General features: G+C 42.8%; 1 protein-coding gene across 1 annotated transcript; it reads left to right on the top strand.

Moving 5' to 3' along the window:
• Positions 1–2,945: 2,945 nt before the first annotated feature.
• Positions 2,946–17,329, top strand: inpp5l (inositol polyphosphate-5-phosphatase L; the record flags this gene model as incomplete). Its single annotated transcript, XM_080531284.1, has 16 exons — positions 2,946–3,005; positions 6,681–6,722; positions 7,215–7,315; positions 7,632–7,719; positions 10,820–10,883; positions 11,532–11,635; positions 11,896–11,948; positions 12,512–12,631; positions 12,901–12,985; positions 13,147–13,242; positions 13,359–13,433; positions 13,709–13,782; positions 13,870–13,981; positions 14,858–14,926; positions 15,877–15,936; positions 17,054–17,329. 15 exons carry the CDS (start codon positions 2,946–2,948, stop codon positions 15,916–15,918), a joined length of 1,185 nt encoding a protein of 394 aa, XP_080387410.1. The 3' UTR covers positions 15,919–15,936; positions 17,054–17,329.
• Between the last annotated feature and the right edge of the window lie 190 nt (positions 17,330–17,519).

Genomic DNA, 17,519 nt, shown 5'->3' with positions numbered 1-17,519 from the left:
TGACCACTGACCTTCCTTAGCTGTAATGGTTTTTAGTGGGTTAGGATTAGGGTCTTCCCTCATCTTGACATCATCTTTTGGGGGGGGGGGGCGGGCGTCAGGCATCAAGCAGAGAGAGAGAACAGCTGCATATTTGGATTCCCTGCTGCAGTACAGGGAAAACATGCCTTCCTGAAACGTTTGGTTCTCTAGATGTTTAGATCAAATGTGTCAAATGTTCACCAATAAAAAAAATCCCAAGGATGAGGACCAACTTGTGGCAGTTTAATTGATCTACAGTAGAATGAGCACACTGAACTCTGTTGATGCAAACATACACTATTCCTTTCAGGATTCCTCATTGGTATACAAAAAAAACTGCCTCTTGGCTGGGCCTGTTGAAAATAGTGATATTTGTAACCTCTGGAGCCAGGCGGCTGTGTCTCAGGAGGTAGATCCGGCGTCTAATGATCGGCAATTTGGGGGTTCGAACCCCACGTGCGATGTGTCCTTGAGCAAGGCACTGAACCCCTAATTGCCTAGAGCATAAAATACCAAATTCCAACAATCAACTGACAAGTTGAGAGTAGTGAGAATTAATGAAGCTAGCAGCCAGGTAAGGATGGTTGCCAGAAATGGGCAGAGTGTGAATATGAGTGTTAACGATACACATACATAGGCCACCTCCATTGTTCTGATGACTACCATTGCTTGGGCTTTTATTGATGCCTCACCTTAGCCTTCAAGACATTTATTTGGTTCAAAATAACAGCTGGGCTTGCAGGAAAAGTAAACAGTTCTGGTTTAGTAAATTGTCTAATTTCTTTGGGGATTATTTCATGTTATGTGGTGTAAATAAACTGCTACTTAAAAGTAGTAAGCGGTTTAGGTTGTGGGTGATTACCCCTAGCATACTGAATAAGTCAGCCCAGTTGCCCAGTCTGGGCACAGTGCTTGTCTAATTAATTTATCATGCTGTGGGCAGTGGGCCATTTGTGCCGAGTTGGTTGTGAGGATTGAAAGCTTTCCTTTGAGGATTATATATTCAATATCGATCCATTAGGTGACCATACACCCAGGGACAGGTTGTCCAGCCAGGATTCCTTTCAGCCAGGGTAAATTATTGCCAATGATTCTGCATAGACCTCACCCAGAACCAAGCTTGCCTCCAAACAGTAAAGAACAGCCTCAGTCGCCTTTCAGGGGATTTCTCCTTCAGGTCTCTTTGTTCTCACTACTGATGGACAGGGCAACATTTTGCTCTTGCCTCTGTGTGCTGCAATGGTGTAAAATGGGTCCATTGACAAGAGTGAATAAAGCACACAATACACCAAGGAGGAGCAAGAGGAAGCAGTGTGAAAACCTCAAAGATTAGTTGTGTAAACCATGCCATGGTGTAACAGCTCCCTGCAAGCACAATGGAGAGGCTGTTAGACCTCTGTCTCCTCTCTGTGCTTTCCTCTCCGATGAGGTTGAGGCTGGGGCTGTGATATAGGGTTTGATAGCCATCCTCCAACCATATCCCATTTCCATCTGGCTGAGATCTGACCTGATTGTTTAACTGCAAACAAAAAGTAGAAGACTATGCAATGTTATTAAAGTGACAAGCAACCTGTCCTGTACAGTGAAAAGATGGTAGGGTCACTGTAGATGTGTCTGTTTCAGTTCAGGATCTTTTGTGTAGGTCTATTTTACTTATCCATCAACTAAATGATATGTGTAGCAAACTACATCTAAAGTTAATCAATGAATGTGTCCACTCAAACACAATCACACTGAATAATGAAATAGTAGGCTATATTAATTTGATTTTAAATTATTGTTTCTGGTGATGATGGGCACACATCCAGACTGAGCAAGTCACGAATAAAAGGATTGTGAGTTGGGTCAATCCAATTCAATCAGTCTGGTGAGTTCTTTTGTTTCCATGATTAAGTCAGTAAAACAGTGACAGTTTGACAACACCGTTTGAGTTTGTTTCATTCACTCAAAGAAGATGGATGTCATCTATATTTTCTCCCAATGAATGTGACTTATGTAAATGACTTAATGACAACCCTCGGGTACATAAGGTTCAGAGATAGGAAATGTTAGGATATGTATAGCATAGCATAGAGTACAGCACAGTGTTTTATTTGTATAGTATAGTATAGTGGATAGTGTACATAGCCTTTATTTATGTAAACCAGCTCTTTTCCCTTCTTGTTTTTAGTTTTTTTCCCTAGCACCAGGGGAGCCCCCCCTCCCAAATTTCGTTGTATGGTACCTGTACTATATCAATGACAATAAAGACCATTCATTCATTCATTCATTCATTCATTCATTAATAGTTCACAACTCTTTTCCCCCCCATTCCTGTCCTCTTACTGATACACTATATCATCAGATTCAAATACAACACCTTTTCAGTGCTAGATCATTTGAATTAGTTATCTGAATGAGTTCTCTGTGGCTTGTGTAAAACTTGCCTTCTGTACAGTATGGTTGAGACTACACTGCAATAGCTGGGCGGAGCTCTGGAGTTCATGACACAACATTGACAACAACTGCTTGATCTGCTCCGGCGGGGCAGCAGGAGGAACTATCCAGGCAGCAGATCTGCACCGTTCCAGGTTTAAGTCTGCTAAGAACCTAGTAGTCCAATTACCTCGAAGAGATGAAGATCCTTGCTTGCGCTCCCATTTCTTAGCCGACAGTATGGGGGATAACTACTGCTCAAGGATCTAAAATCAAGACGGCAGACAGACGACCAACCAACCCGCGATCAACCCAAGCGAACAAGTTAGATCAGCAGAAAGAAATGATCAAGATGATAATAAACATATCTGATACATTCTGCGTCGTTTACAGCGACTTATACATTGCATTACCCTCTCGGTAAGCTTTAGACAACACACACGCACAACATTTCCTACCGCTTATCAGAGTTCCTTCCCTTGGACTATTTCTGGAATTCGATCGTTATCATGGAGACGTACACTGACGTCTTACTTGTCACCGCAAATGTTGGATCATTATTCGACAATGTAAGTATAAAACACTAAACATGTTAATCTACATTCGCATTCGTGTCTTTGATTGGTAGTGTTGTTATTACCAACCGGAACATAGAATAGGACCACATATGATCAATTGTAGAACTCAGATCTCCAATTGCCGAAAAATAACTTTGAACTGTGGGTCTCTAGAATAAAAAATAATTCGAGAAGTTGAGCTAATTGCCATGCAAAATGTAGGCTGTAACTTGTTCTAATAAGAGCAATAGCCAAAGTGTTCCCTGGGTGGTATAATCCATGATGATTTGATCAGTTTTCATCGGGCCATCTTTAGTTACACGTGATAGAGCTTGCATCTAGTTTTCAGTCGATACGGCCAGCTTCACTTGCAAGCTCAAACTTGAGGTCAAGTCCAAACGCACTGGAGAACTGCGCCTTTTTGGACACGCGCGTAATGCGGCGGCTTTTGATATACATTACGTTGCCTAGATGGGCCTATACAAGCACCAGTCCTCTGGCTAGAGTTCTCCTCACGCCGAATCTTCCGTAAGCTGACGCGGCATGATGATTCTTGAGTGCATCAGATCCACCGAGAGAGGACCTACCTACCTATCAAGGTTAAGCAACGGGTCTTCAGTTCAAATAAAACAGGAAATTGATGGCGTGCAGCAAAGGACACGTTTAAATGTATTGCCGCGAAAGTGCGCTTCGTTATTTTAAGCCAAGGCGGGCTATATCAGAAGACAGACCTAATCTATAATTTCGCATTGGATAAAATGTATGTATGCCATAACTGCATTAAAACAATATTGAGTGGCACTCAGATGAAAACAACCACTGCAACCATTCACGTTTTATTTTTTTAATCTATTTTTGAACGTGTTTAGGGCATTTCTGCTTTATTGGGATAGACAGTAGAGATTGACAGGAAGGATGGGTAAGAGAGAGGAGGGATGACATGCAGGATATGGCAACGGCCGGAATGTAACCGGGACCCTGCGATGACAAGCCTTGCTACGCCACTTATCATTCACTTTTAAAATATTATAATAGGAGTAATGGATGATAATGGCTTCTCTCATGTAGTACAATGACAATAGTATATTTTTTTGCCCTATTTTTCTAAAACACGAGTCTCATTTCAGATACTCCCTATCCCAGACAACACTCTTTTAAGCACACTTTGTTTTACCCACTACCACACAGGTAGTGTACATGGGATTAGTCGTCTTTGAGTTTTTGTGAGTTGAGGTCATGATGGAGGATGTTACTTTTATGATTGTATGTTGTAGGTTGTGGAAAAAGGGGAAATCAATAGTCTACATACAGAAATGTGAGTACTCTAGGTGGATGTTCTGTGGTGAAAAATAAAGTGTACTTCCATTACAAATACCAGTGCATTTTTCTTTAGGTCTGATTCTGGGCTGGGCTGTCTGGGAACTCAGGCCTTTTCTGTCGTTGTCTGGGGGGAGGGGGGAGCTTACACTCATGGAAATTTGGCTCAGGACAGCACCACGTTTCCGGTTGCCATATCAGGCACTGATGAAAACATGTCAGATCCCATTGTAGGAGATATCTGTAAACAGATGAATATCTTCCCATGGGGGGGAGGGGGGGTTGAATGTTTTCTACTTATTGGGCTCCCTCATATGTATAAACAAACACTTCCAAACATTTAGGGCTAGCTAGCCAGCCTCCCTTTTAAAGGCCTTCTTATACTAAGTGCATGACCCTGACTTCTGGACAAAACTAAAAATACTTGCTGGTTCTAGTCCTGTGTTTTTATGGACTCGGGGGAAAAAGCACTTTTTGCACAGTTTTGAGTGTGCGGATGCTGCTTTTTTTCATTCCATTTGATACGCTTCAGTTCCAGCACCTCAGCTAAATCTGATTACGGATGAGCGGTGGTATTTTCACTATTTTGATGGACTGGGGAAAAACACAGCCCTGCTGGTCATGGTGGCTGCTGAGATGTTTTTCCTTAAATCATGTGTTCACTGAGTAGGCTACTGAGTAAGCCATATTCATCCGCAGTGTGATGGGGCTGACTCCTGACCTGTCCTCAGGTAGCAGGCAGTGATTATGGCCCAGTGATCACCTCCAACTCTGCTGATTCAAACCATTTCTCATGAGACAGCATGTCTGGTCTGGTCTGCCTCTCTTCCATACCTGTGAAAACTACTGACTTCAACAACACACTGAATAATAGTCACCATAGTGAGTGAGACTATATAGATAGACCATTAAATCACCACTGGATTTCATAGAAAACATTATTTTCCCAACGTTTTCTCATCTTTTTGAGGGTATGATGGAACAGATAATCTGGCGGTACAGTAGTAAATGGATCATGTGTTTCCGTCTCAGTTTTGGCCTCTCCTATTAAACAAGCCTGGTCTTGTTACATCTAACAGCAATGCCTTTGCACAGAATAAAGTAAAGGCCGTGGCAATGAAAAAAACATTATCCAAGTTTGTTAGATACATTTTCATTAATGGAAGCTATTCAATTCTGGTCAGTTAGATGAACTATTGTTAATATCGGATGGACATAAACATTTACCTTGTTTTTTTGTACCTCTCCTGACATGGTGTCAATTTGGTGATTTTTGTGTTTTTTGGATCATAATCAAATGATAGGAAGAGACCAGGTTACACTTTCTTTGGACAAACCTTTACTGGACTGCAATTTGGAAAGGGCTTCCAGTTCCGATCAAACACTGACTTAGGTCCCATCAGATATATCATTTCTCAAATGTGGTCGTTGAGAAACTGAAGAGGAAATACTGTAATAAAATGCTGCTTACGACACCACACCCTTCAATAAACATGTTTGCTAAAACAATGGTCTCTCAGTGTCAGTTTGATCCATTCTGTTCTCTATGGATGAAGCTGGCTGGGCAGAGGTGGTGAATTAGAAGATCAAAGTGCTCACTCGAATCTTATTTAAAAAGTACTGTTCCGGTGCTGGATACTCATAAAATAACATCGGAAATGAAGTATGGACAGCTCTCCAATTGCTAACCTTTAAATTATGATTATCAATTGGAGTGCTGTCCATACTTTGCTTCTTGGCCAGAGGTAGTACCATTGTCCTGTGATGAAGCATGTGTACACAACACACAGAATTGGGCTTTGTCAGAAACCTGGATTATGCATGAGCTGCCCACCCATCAGGTCACAGCGGCCGGGTTGCAGTCCCTCGGCCATGCAAATACACTATGCAAAGCCACTGCTCAGGCAGATTGGCCTGGGTCCGGCTGGCCCTGCAGAAGACTGAACACTCTGTATTCTGCCCCCTCACCACGGAAACACAAGATTCTGAATGCTCGATCGTCTCACTGGGGTTCCCAGGAAATCCTCCATTGAAAAGCAGAAGATAAAGCATTGCTAATGCAATGTTTGAATGGGGTTTCGTCTGTAGAAAGCGTGCTACGATTTGTGTTGTGTTCTGCACAAACTTTGCATAAACCTTCTCTCCCCCCCAGACGAGACTGCATTTTGTGTTTATCCGCCTGCTTACCTCATGAATGTTTTATATCCTCCACTGCAAAGTGCTCATATATTATTAAACATGCCCTTTGGTCTGGAGAAAGGTGGCAGGGTTGGTGCAGACACCTGTGTCCTTTTAATGACTCCCTTGGGTCTCATTCAATCCTTTCTGTTTGGGTCGGAAAGTGAGAAATGTTTGTTTTTCAACCTACAGGTGGGTGAGATTCAGAGTGACTGGTTGCGAGAATTCTTTACGGTGAGTTCTGGATCCCTCTAGATTTTTAGAATGGAATAGGTCCTTATCCTGTTTCTTATCCTGTGACATTTCTCTTACTAATAGACCATCTACTGCTGTACATACATTCACACACCAGTAACTTTTTCTCAGTGTTGAAATGCAAACACCTTAAGCACTTGCTCATATTTAAACTACACAATAGCTACCAAAGCTGCTGGACTCTGCCCTGTAATAGGCACTGCAAATAGACACTGTAAACTGGTCTGACTGCTCAAGCTTTTCAACATCAAAGACACCGGCTTCATTCTCTACGAAGCAAACACTTCTTTCCACTCTTATGTTTTAGATAACATTGCAATAGTGTACATTATAACATAGTTGCTGTTGCATAAAATCAATTTCAGACACTTTAACACACCCCAGAATATAGTTGGTTAAGACTCTCACTGAAGTGATGGTTTCGGCCCCTGGTTTCAGTTGATTTATGGCCTGTTTCTTGTCTTTCCACAGACGGTTCAGAATTACAAGCCACGGTTCATCGCTCTGCACTTCCAGGAGGTGGGAGGCAAGGACTACATGGTCAACATGGGCCATGCAGATAACTTCATCTGGTAAGGTCTCTGGGCCAAGCTCTCAATGGACCATGTTGCAAAGCATCCACTCACAAAATGATGCCCAGACTTTTATAATGATGTATCTGACCAAGAGATACAGTATAATCTAATGTTGTGATTTCACATGGATAATAACATGTCACTAGATGGAATCTTTGTCACAAAGACTAGATAATGTTATCATTAATATACATGTATCATGTACATCTACATCAACTAATCTGAAGACTTGTCCTCAGTGACATCCAATGCTATGAAGTGTCATAGAATGCTAAGACAAAACTCTCTAAAGATCTCCTCCTCTCATCTTCAGGAGCATTGAATCCAGCGAGGAGATGAGGGACTTTGACAGGGTCTGTATCTATGTGGACAACCACTTCAAGACAGTAGACAGCTTCACGGTGAGTGCTACAAGACTACATAGATCACTACATAGATGCCTCACCAGAATCATTGTTGTTTAGAAATCAATTGAAATATCTTATGGTTCTTATTCAGAATGTTGTCAGTGTATCTCTGTTACCACAAGGTGGAGTCTTGCTCCACTATAGAGCCCTACTGGCCAGGGGTCCATCGATTCCTGTTGGATATTTTTAGACTGCAAAACATAACTAGCTCTTTTGTAAATATTGCATAATATAACATACATTTACAAAATCACATGGTACATAGACTACTCATGACCAAAAATGTGTACAGAATTCTGTGTTGAGATTATCCATTCTATTCAAGTCAGGGTCAAAAGGTTTTTGATTTGGATGTGGTTACATCAGAACACAGAAGTGCACTTAGTGCTGATTTGTAGTATTGGAATATCTCTATAGGTATATGACATTGGGGAGATTTGCTTTAACACAGGGGTTAGTGAACAATTATATCAGTAAGAGAGTTGATAAAATTATGTTGTTGATTTTTCTCAGTGGAATAAAAAGAGAACCAGACTGTAATGAAATGACCAGTGCATGATGGACCTCTACCCAATGGTCCGTTATGGTTTATCATTGACTTTTGGTGACCGTTGGAACTAGTGTGGTATGAATCAGACCTTTGTGTGTAGGCAGAACGGTGGGTGATCTCCTGAGTCTAAATGTGTATACCGTATTTGGCCTGCACACAATCATCCCACTCACTGCACAAACCAAAGCCTTTTCTAAGTCACAGCTTTCATACAGTATTACTGACATCTATCACAAAGATGAAGTATGATGGACTGTACTGTGTACTGTGAATGTTACCTAGTGAGTGTACAAACACAGGCGTGTGTTTAAAGGCTGGTTTATACACTTGCTCTTGGCTCACCCCAGGTCTCATATCCTCATCTGTCCTTACAGCCCCCCACCTCTCTCTCCAGATGGAGCTACAGTATATATATCTATAGCTGTGTGTCTGTGAGGAACTAAACTGTCATTATAGAGTTGCCAGGAGGCTGTCTGGGTCATGGACACGGTCTCCATCTCCACTCCTGTCACCCCTCTAGCTCTCACACCAGCTCCATCAGCCTGTCCTCAGACGGCCTCGCAACCTGGAACAGAATGGTTCTTTACCAGTGTGGCTTGTAACCGCGTTCTGAGCGCCACTCTGTAGGAGTCATGTCACAGGAGAGCCCTATTCATAATGGGCTGATCTACACACTTGGTTGTTGCTTAAGTCTAGTCTTGGGATAGGGTACACCCCCCCATGATGTGAAGAGTGGCACAGTATTAACCCCAACCCCACCCAGGTGAGACCCTACAGTGGAGGCCTGACAGTGGGGGTCAATGGATCTGTCCACACACAGAGGTGTGTGAAGTGGAGGGGAAAGTCAATGGCCCAGGTGTGGGGAGACAGGGCAAAGTCAATACATTTAACTCTAGATTAAAACTATTGATCCCTCTCCATTTGTAAACAATAAATAAAGAGTGAGGGGAGTGGCAGACAGCTGGGACTATGTTTCCCCTGTGCTAGGGTGTCTGCACCCCCTCCCTAGCTCTAAGAGGGCTGCAGCCCCCTATGCCTCATTCTCATTTCGCCTGTGCCACCTGCATTGATTTTCAATTTGTTTCCCCTCGGCTGTGGATCATCAGCTCCCTAGCCAGGAGAGCCTGGGGTGGGGGTGGGGGGGGGTTCAGATGGACTGCATGGAGGGGGGCAGGCTTGCATGCATTCCCTGTACAAATGGTGTTTTGATAAAAAATCACTTGTAAGTCAATATTTTTTTATTAAACTGTTCACAAACCTGATTGATGAAGATAGGTGCTTGGCAGAGTATGTGGAGGCAAACCTTGTGTGTGTGTGTGAGAGAGAGAGAGAGAGAGAGAGAGAGAGAGTTTTCTAAAGAGCATTTTTGTCAAACTGCTCACCACACTTAACAGACACAAACCAGTGTAACTGTTACAAGCTAGTTTTAGGGATAATAATTCAACGTTTCTCACACATCACTAAATATTTTTCGATACCGCTCAATACCGTTAGTTAGTTTTTGAACTACAATAACTCAGCAGCCAAGACAACCTGTGATAGACTTAACTGGCACCTTGCAGTTTTAGTTAGTAACCTCCGCTAACCCTTAGCTAACCCCCTCCTCCCCCAGTTTGGACAGGTTTGTCCCTAATCGCTGGTCACAAGGGCTGGTAATAGGGACAGCTCCGTCCCATTAAATGAGGATGGCTTTGGAGCTGAAGATGAATGATCTCTTCAGGGAGAGATCTCTCATGCCTGGGCCAAGGAGGGGGGCTGTGTTGTGGGCCGTCACACCCCAGACCCTCTGGGTTCTGGCAGATTTTTCTTCGGCCCCCAGCCGCAGCCTCAGTGGTGGCAGACAGCAGCCCTACTGCTTAATACCTTTTAAATTGTTTTAATTTTCTGTTTTTATTGATCTCAGGGGGCATGATTAATCAGATCAGTGGAGCAGGCAGTTAGTACATTAAAAATTGTCAGGCCACGTCATGGATGATTGGGTGCTAAAGTGTGTTTGGGTGTGTGCGGGTGTGTGTGTGAATGTCTGTGCATGTGTGTGCACTGTGCAGCTTATAGTATGTCCATGCTATCACTCTTCCGCGTGTCTAGGAGAAGAGTGCGACGTGCATGTTGCTTGTTGCTTGTCGGGTTGGAGGGGAGGTTAGAGGCAGATTAAGATTTTCAATTAATGACAAAGATGAATCAGCATATCAGTATCATGTCTGAGGATACATTCTACTTATAGTTCCTCTGCACATTTGATACATAGTAACCATGAGGCCTGAGTTCTGCATCTGTCCAGGGTTGTCCTAGTAGCATTTGTCAGAAAATAAAGCTGCTTTGCAAGAATATTTGACAACGTTTGAAAAGAAGGAATGTAATTGAGGTATATCTGGAAGGATCCATAGTTGTAGCATTAGAGTGCTTGGTACTCTTTTTCACTGCCATTATGTCATGGGTTGTATTACAGTATTGTTAAATTGAAAACTTAAAAAAAAACTCGACACAAAAGCAAGCTGTCATTGTCAGAAATAAAGGAGCTTGTATTTGTCTTTGTTCTCACAGGCCTTGGGAAGCATGTACTTCATCCACAAGTCATTGAAAAACATCTACCAGTATGATTTTAATGGTAAGAGAACATGACATTGGTATCAGTACAGTATGATATCATTATTGAACATGAATGACAAAAGATTAATGGTGCTCTGTTATCACCTTGAATGATGAATTACTTCCATATACAGTATGCCCAGTCAGTCGCACATGGCGATAACTTCATTACACGTGTCCAATCGTCCAAACCTATTGTGTCATTGTCGTTCATGGTGATGATAAGCATAGTTTAACACAAGAGTTTGTGAAGAGGGAAGACCAATATTTCAAGTCATTCTCGAGATTTCTATCTCCATTTTGTATAAATCTGGGATGTGTACAACTTGCTAAATATCTGTTTTATTACTGCTGTTTGATAGCCACCTCTTTGGGCCAGACATTCCAGAGAATCTGAATTTAAAATGAATGTTTTTTTCCTGTTGCATAGTCCAGTCACGTTAGGCATGAAAAAGCTCTTGAGAAGAGGCCTATGGAAGAGCCATAAACATCTCAGCCCTGCCACTTTCCGTGTGGCCCAGTCAGATTGGTGCTCACCAAACACGGCCTAATGGCCTGATTATAGATCCTCTGATCATGTATGCTGCTCTGATGAGGTTAACATCTCTTTATTGATTGCTGTTTACATGTTTTCTCACTCTTTTACCCTCCTCTCTCCCCCTCGCAGTTAAGGATTTTAAAGCAGTGTCGGGACAGAACAAGTATGTGGGCTCCCTGGACGGGGTGGCCACAGTGGAGAAGGAAAAATTCCCAAAGAATTTCTGGCCTGATGTGAGTGTGTGTGTGTGTGTGTGTGTGTGTGTGTGTGTGTGTGCGCACGGGTGGGAGGTCAGGGTGGGTCTAGGGGTGACAAATGGCTCTACGGGGGCTAATCTGACAGGTATATGAGACAAATTATATGGAGTAAAAAGAAGAATCAATCATGACTTGCTTGGCCCACCATGAGTTAGCTTAAATGGTGTCTCTTTGGAAACATTTTATATGCAGCATATCCTAAGGTTAAAGGCTGTTTTGTGTGATGTTTTCTGCAGTTCAAGTGGTCCAGGAAGGGCTACATGAGGACCCGGTGGATCATTCACAACCAGTACGTACTCACACCGCTCGTCAGCAGACAGGGACTAACAGATAGGCTGTTTTAGATGTCAACCACAGCTGTCGGACAGTTGCTCACTGCCGTGCTACTGTTTTAAAGCTGAGTTTAGATCAGCAAACACCCAATGTCTTTTTCTGTACAATAGTTACAGTGTTTGCTTACCTGTGTCACAATCAATGGGTGTTCAACAAAAGGAGTCCACGTGCAGAGTGCTTACAAGGTCACCCTGTGAGTCAACACTGCACAGCCTGTTGGATGCTCATTAATTGTTGTCCAGTGACAGCTGGAGAAAAGGGAGTGAATACTTGGCACTAAAGACAAATGGGCTTGTTTGTGGACTAGCATTACCACAAGTGTACTCACAGATAAGTTGGCTCTTCATAACTGATACCGCTGAACAGCACACACACATTTATACACCCATGTCCACACAGTATCAGATAGAAGGTAGTGATACGAATTAGAAGAATTGTCACACGGCTTACTGTTTTCTATTTCCACCTGCCACGTCTCAATGTATTGTGTTCGTGTGTGTGTGTGTGTGCACTCTCCAGAGGTCTGGACCTAGTCAATGTCCATCTTTTCCATGATGCCTCCAACCTCATTGCCTGCAATGCCAGCCCTTCCATCTACTCAGCCAACCGCAAAAAGGCCCTCAGATATGTCATTAACAGGTTAGCCTGCACTCACTGCTTTTGAGCAGTTTTCAGCTTTGGATATTCTGGTTAAGTTCTTCAGCTTGAGAGCAATAAGACTTCTGATGCGCTTCTGAGCCTGTAAAGTAATTGTATGCCAAATGTATAACAAATTGTGCACAATTTCATCATCATCTACAGTACATGTTGGGATGATTTGAGTACGGAAAAGCTGAAATGGGGAAAGAGGTCTTACCTTGTTGATCCACATGATTCACGTGGATCATAAGCTTGTAATTTCCTTTCAGGATATCAGACAACAGCTACACACCACTCCCCTTCTTCCTGTTTGGGGACTTCAACTTCCGGTTGGACACGCTCAGTCTGGTCCAGGTACCTCATGACCGACATCCTTCTCAAGTATTGCGTGAGGATTACAAGGGGTCAGCTGATAGTTGACTGTGTGTGTGTGTGTGTGTGTGCGTGTGTGTGTGTGTGTGTGTGTGTGCGTGTGCGTGTGCGTGTGTGTGTGCGCGTGCGTGCGTGCGTGTCAGAACCTGTCCACTTCAGCAGATGTTCAGACAGTGAAGAAGGACAGCAGTAACGAAGTGGAGAAGATCATCTTTGAGGAGAAGGACAATGACCACAAGGTGACTCCTCCACTTTAACCCCTATGAGACCACCATGTCTGTGTGGTACAGAGTCAGACCGACACTCTACCTCCTGTTACTAAAGATTATTGTGCTACTTTGTTCTTCCACATTAGGTTCTTCTCCATATCGAGACCAAGCTGTTTGCCTACCTGCACCAGGCAATCTTCAGAGAGGACAACGGCAGCGCAGTAAGAACATTACCCCCCTCTCCACTGGCCCAGACACCCACCCACTTTCATCTCCTGGGCTGCCATGACAGCAGCTTTTGCCACCTTGGATACAGGTTCTAGATAGATAGACAAAGAAGATCAAGTTTCCACCCTATCCACGGAAAATAGAACCGTCACACGGCAGAATTTGCAGTTATACTAATGTAATATAATAGTGACACTGAATGAATGAAATGAAAATGGCTAGAATTACCGATTTTTGCTAATAATTGGTCATCCTTTCTATTCCCTAGCTTTTGAAATATGACAAGGAGATCACAGCCTTTCAGGATGTCATCACAGAGGAAGACATCTTATTTCCACCCAGGTGAGCATTGCTTTTCTGTCACCCCCTACCTTTTATCCCCCTTTGTTCCAGTGTGTCTAACTGCTGCTTTGCTGTCACCCCATGTAGTTACCCCTACAGTGAGGACCACACTAAACCCACCCAGTACATGAACACTCGCTGCCCCTCCTGGTGTGACCGCATCCTGATGTCAAACACTGCCCGGGAGAGCATCCACAGAGTGAGTCCACTGGAAAACTATGCTGCCAGTTCCACTCATTATGGCATGCTGAATGGATTTACTCACTTACCACAGAAGCGTTTACTATATGTGTGGTGGCCTGGGAAAACCCGTCGGATGTCGCTGGCGTTCGTTTGTGGCAAAGAGCAAAAATAGATGGAAATCGCGATTTTGGCGATTTTGATATTATGTGGTATTCTAGTACGTTGAACTCCATACTACATTATGGTGAATAAACATTTTAAGAAAACAAAAGAGAAAGTACTTATTTTTATGTTTTTGTGGTGGGTAGTTTGCTAGCAAAACAACATCACGTGTCTCATTCTCAGTTAAGCAACGCACGCACACATGAGCGAAAGGAGAGACGATACTTCCACCTGTGTTATTGCCAGTTTACTGATGCTCACAATAAGCATAAAGTAATAAAATCTTAACTAGAAGACACAAATGGATCTGTCCCTCGCATACCGACGAGGCGAGCAGACTAACACCGCATCACAAGCAGACAAACGAGACCGGCCGATCTGCATAGGCTCCTCCCCCGACCCGGAGGAGAAAGGGGTAGTAATGACCTTTCACTCTTTTTGACATGATACATTAAAATGCTCATAACTTTTTAAAATAAAGGGCTATCTCAGTTATGAATAGCTGAGAACTTCTAATTTATGGAAATATAAAAAAAAAAAAATGTCAAAATGCCACCATGTGAAGGGTTTTCCCAGGCCACCACACATATGCTTATTAGTGGATTTGATATTCTGACTTACTCACTTACTTTTGATGGATCCGATTCATTCTGTAAGAGATTGTACTTTCTGTTAACGCCATGCCCATCTTTGTTCCCCAATGGTGTAATGGCTGAATCTTTCTTTCCAGAGGGGTGAGGGAGAGAGCAGTGTGGTTTACAACACGCTAGGCGCCAATGTCTGCATGGGAGACCACAAGGTAACATGTGATAGAGCATCTACAGTATGTCATGTATCTTGAACTTTGAAAAATGTGACTACTATTGCGATACAATTACATACCTCTTATGGAGATACATACGATACAATCCATATATTGTATTTACTGGACATTTAACTGAAAATACTACCTACTGTGTAGTACGTACAACATCGGTAGTCTGATACGTTCTCTAAAAAATAAACTGATCATAATGCTAGGGCTGCTTGTTATTTGATTATTGGTCAGCAGTTTTCAGGACTCTCTCGCAGACACTAGATCTGAACCTGCAACCTAACGCCTATTCAGCAATCTACTTGCTCGTAGGAGGATTTTGCTTTGTTGGAAATCTCCCAAACCACCGAATTCCTCCTTATGGATGACTGACCTTATGCTTCACTTGAGTCTTGAAAAGATTAAATACACACTTAGGGGGTCCAAAGACCGCTTCTATTTCACCTGGAACCCAATAATATCTTATTTCAACAAACTAAAAACCCTCCCTGACAATGCAAGTGTGCTGGATGCTGAGTGATGACATATCATCGGCCAACACAAACATCTCATTTATCCTCACTTAGAAACTAATTGCTCTTTATTTTTCTTTATTTCTTTGTTTACTTATGTGTACCTGTCTACTGTCTTCATTACCTATCACCACTGTTATTATTATTATTTATTTATTATTTATTTATACCCTCTATCCTGGGATGCACCACTTGGGATTTGGTGGGGTGGGGGAGAGGGGATGGGTTATGTATATATATATTTTTTTAAAGTATTGTTTTTGTATATCTGTAATCTCTACCTCATTCTCAATAAAAATAAAGTAAATATAGGCTGGATAATTGATAGTATTGTGAAAAATAATATGTCGATACTTGGCTGTATCGATTTGTTTTGCGCAGCACTAAAGCGTATGTCCCGTTCTCTAACCCTTTTCTCCCCAGCCTGTTTTCCTGTTCTTTGCACTGAAGACAAATGGCCATTGACATGGATCCCTCTCAATGGTAAGAGTATATGTATTTATGTGAGTGTATATGTTCAGTGTGTTTGAGCATTTCACGGGAGGGTGGGATGCGGGGTCACAGTGAAAGAGCGATCACAGTGTGTAATCTTGTTCAGCCTTCACAGACATCTAGTATTCCCCAGAGAGCCATAGGCCCGGCTGGCCCAGTCGAGAGCATGGAGGATATGAACTAAGATGAAGTGCCTATGGGACAAACTAGCTCCTTTGTGCATAATGTAGCTGGGCCATCAGCACTTTCCCTGATCTATGTCTATTGAATCCTCTGCACGGTCACTGTGGCTACACCAAGTGCAATGTGCACCCCCTTCTTCATTAATTACCAGACGAATGGCCTGACAGAGAGACATTTATTGTGCTGCCTGGTGTATTGGCATTTTTACGGCTGTGATTTTGTTTTGCTGCCATTTATATGGCTTTTTCATAGGATGTTCCTCTCCTTTTCTATGCATTGGAAGGACTTAGTGATGTCAATCAGCTTTTCATTGAATAGTGCAGCGTACCAATGCAACAGTGTGATTCTCAACTCTGTCTGTTCTCTGCTGTATCATCATGGTCCATCAGAGTCTGATCACGATCCTCGGAATGATTGCACCCAATATCTGGGTCTTTACACTGTATACCAATCCCACTGTATGTTGACATATCATAAGTCATTGTGGTGAAAAAAGTGTCTACTAGGGGTTAATCAAAGCCCTTGATTATGAACAATGGGAATGTACACTTTTGGTTTCTGTTTTTGTCAGAACTGTTCTTTCTGTTCAACTGTTCAATTCTGGGAAATCTGGGTGTGAGGGGTTATTTACGTACTTTTCCACTTTCTGTGTCGCAGTTGCCTCATCTCTGTTCCAGACCTAGGGGGAGGGGGGTCTATGGTTTATAAAACCCACTGTTTCATCAGAGAGAACAGATCACTCTGAGCCTTGCAAACTCTAGACATTGATCTCATTGTAATCATACTAATAAAAGGGTTAAAGCTATTGATACTTCTCTTGTGCTTCAATAATCAATTAAGAAGAAACAAAAAACAACCACATCATCCATAGATTAAAAAAAATAAAAAATAAAATGCCCTTGTCTTGTGTCCCTGTTCCCTCTAGGTAGACCAGCGTCTGTCAAGCACAGATCACACTGGGAATCCCACTGGCCCTCCTGTATCAGTAACAAACCCTCCCCACTACACCCTGACTACAGTCCCCCCCCCTCCCCGCCCAGACATGCATGTTCCCCACATCTCACATTCTCCTCGCAACTCTCACTTCAAGTTATTGATTCCCACGGCTTGGGTGACATCACCACAGATTTGATCATCAGCATTATGGATTTTTTGATGGATAATTTGCTCAGTCCCACACTTGCCCGTATATCTTAAGTCCTCTGACCCCAAAACCTACTCAGAGACAGGAGGTGGTATTTCTGAGTGTGCCTCTCTTCAATGATGTAGTGATGGGCCATTGGAACCAGAACGTGTGGCAGTTTGCTGGATGGAATGGGACCAACGTAAAGACAATAAGACTGTGACTGCTTGGGCCCTGGTCTTCTCATGGACACGAGAGCACCATCTCT

The sequence above is a fragment of the Nansenia antarctica genome (assembly GCF_963989245.1).
Source record: "Nansenia antarctica genome assembly, chromosome: 5".
In the NCBI taxonomy this organism is placed as follows: Eukaryota; Metazoa; Chordata; class Actinopteri; order Argentiniformes; family Microstomatidae; genus Nansenia; species Nansenia antarctica.
Note: the sequence above shows the minus strand (reverse complement) of the source record. Positions and strands in the feature narration are given on the sequence as shown.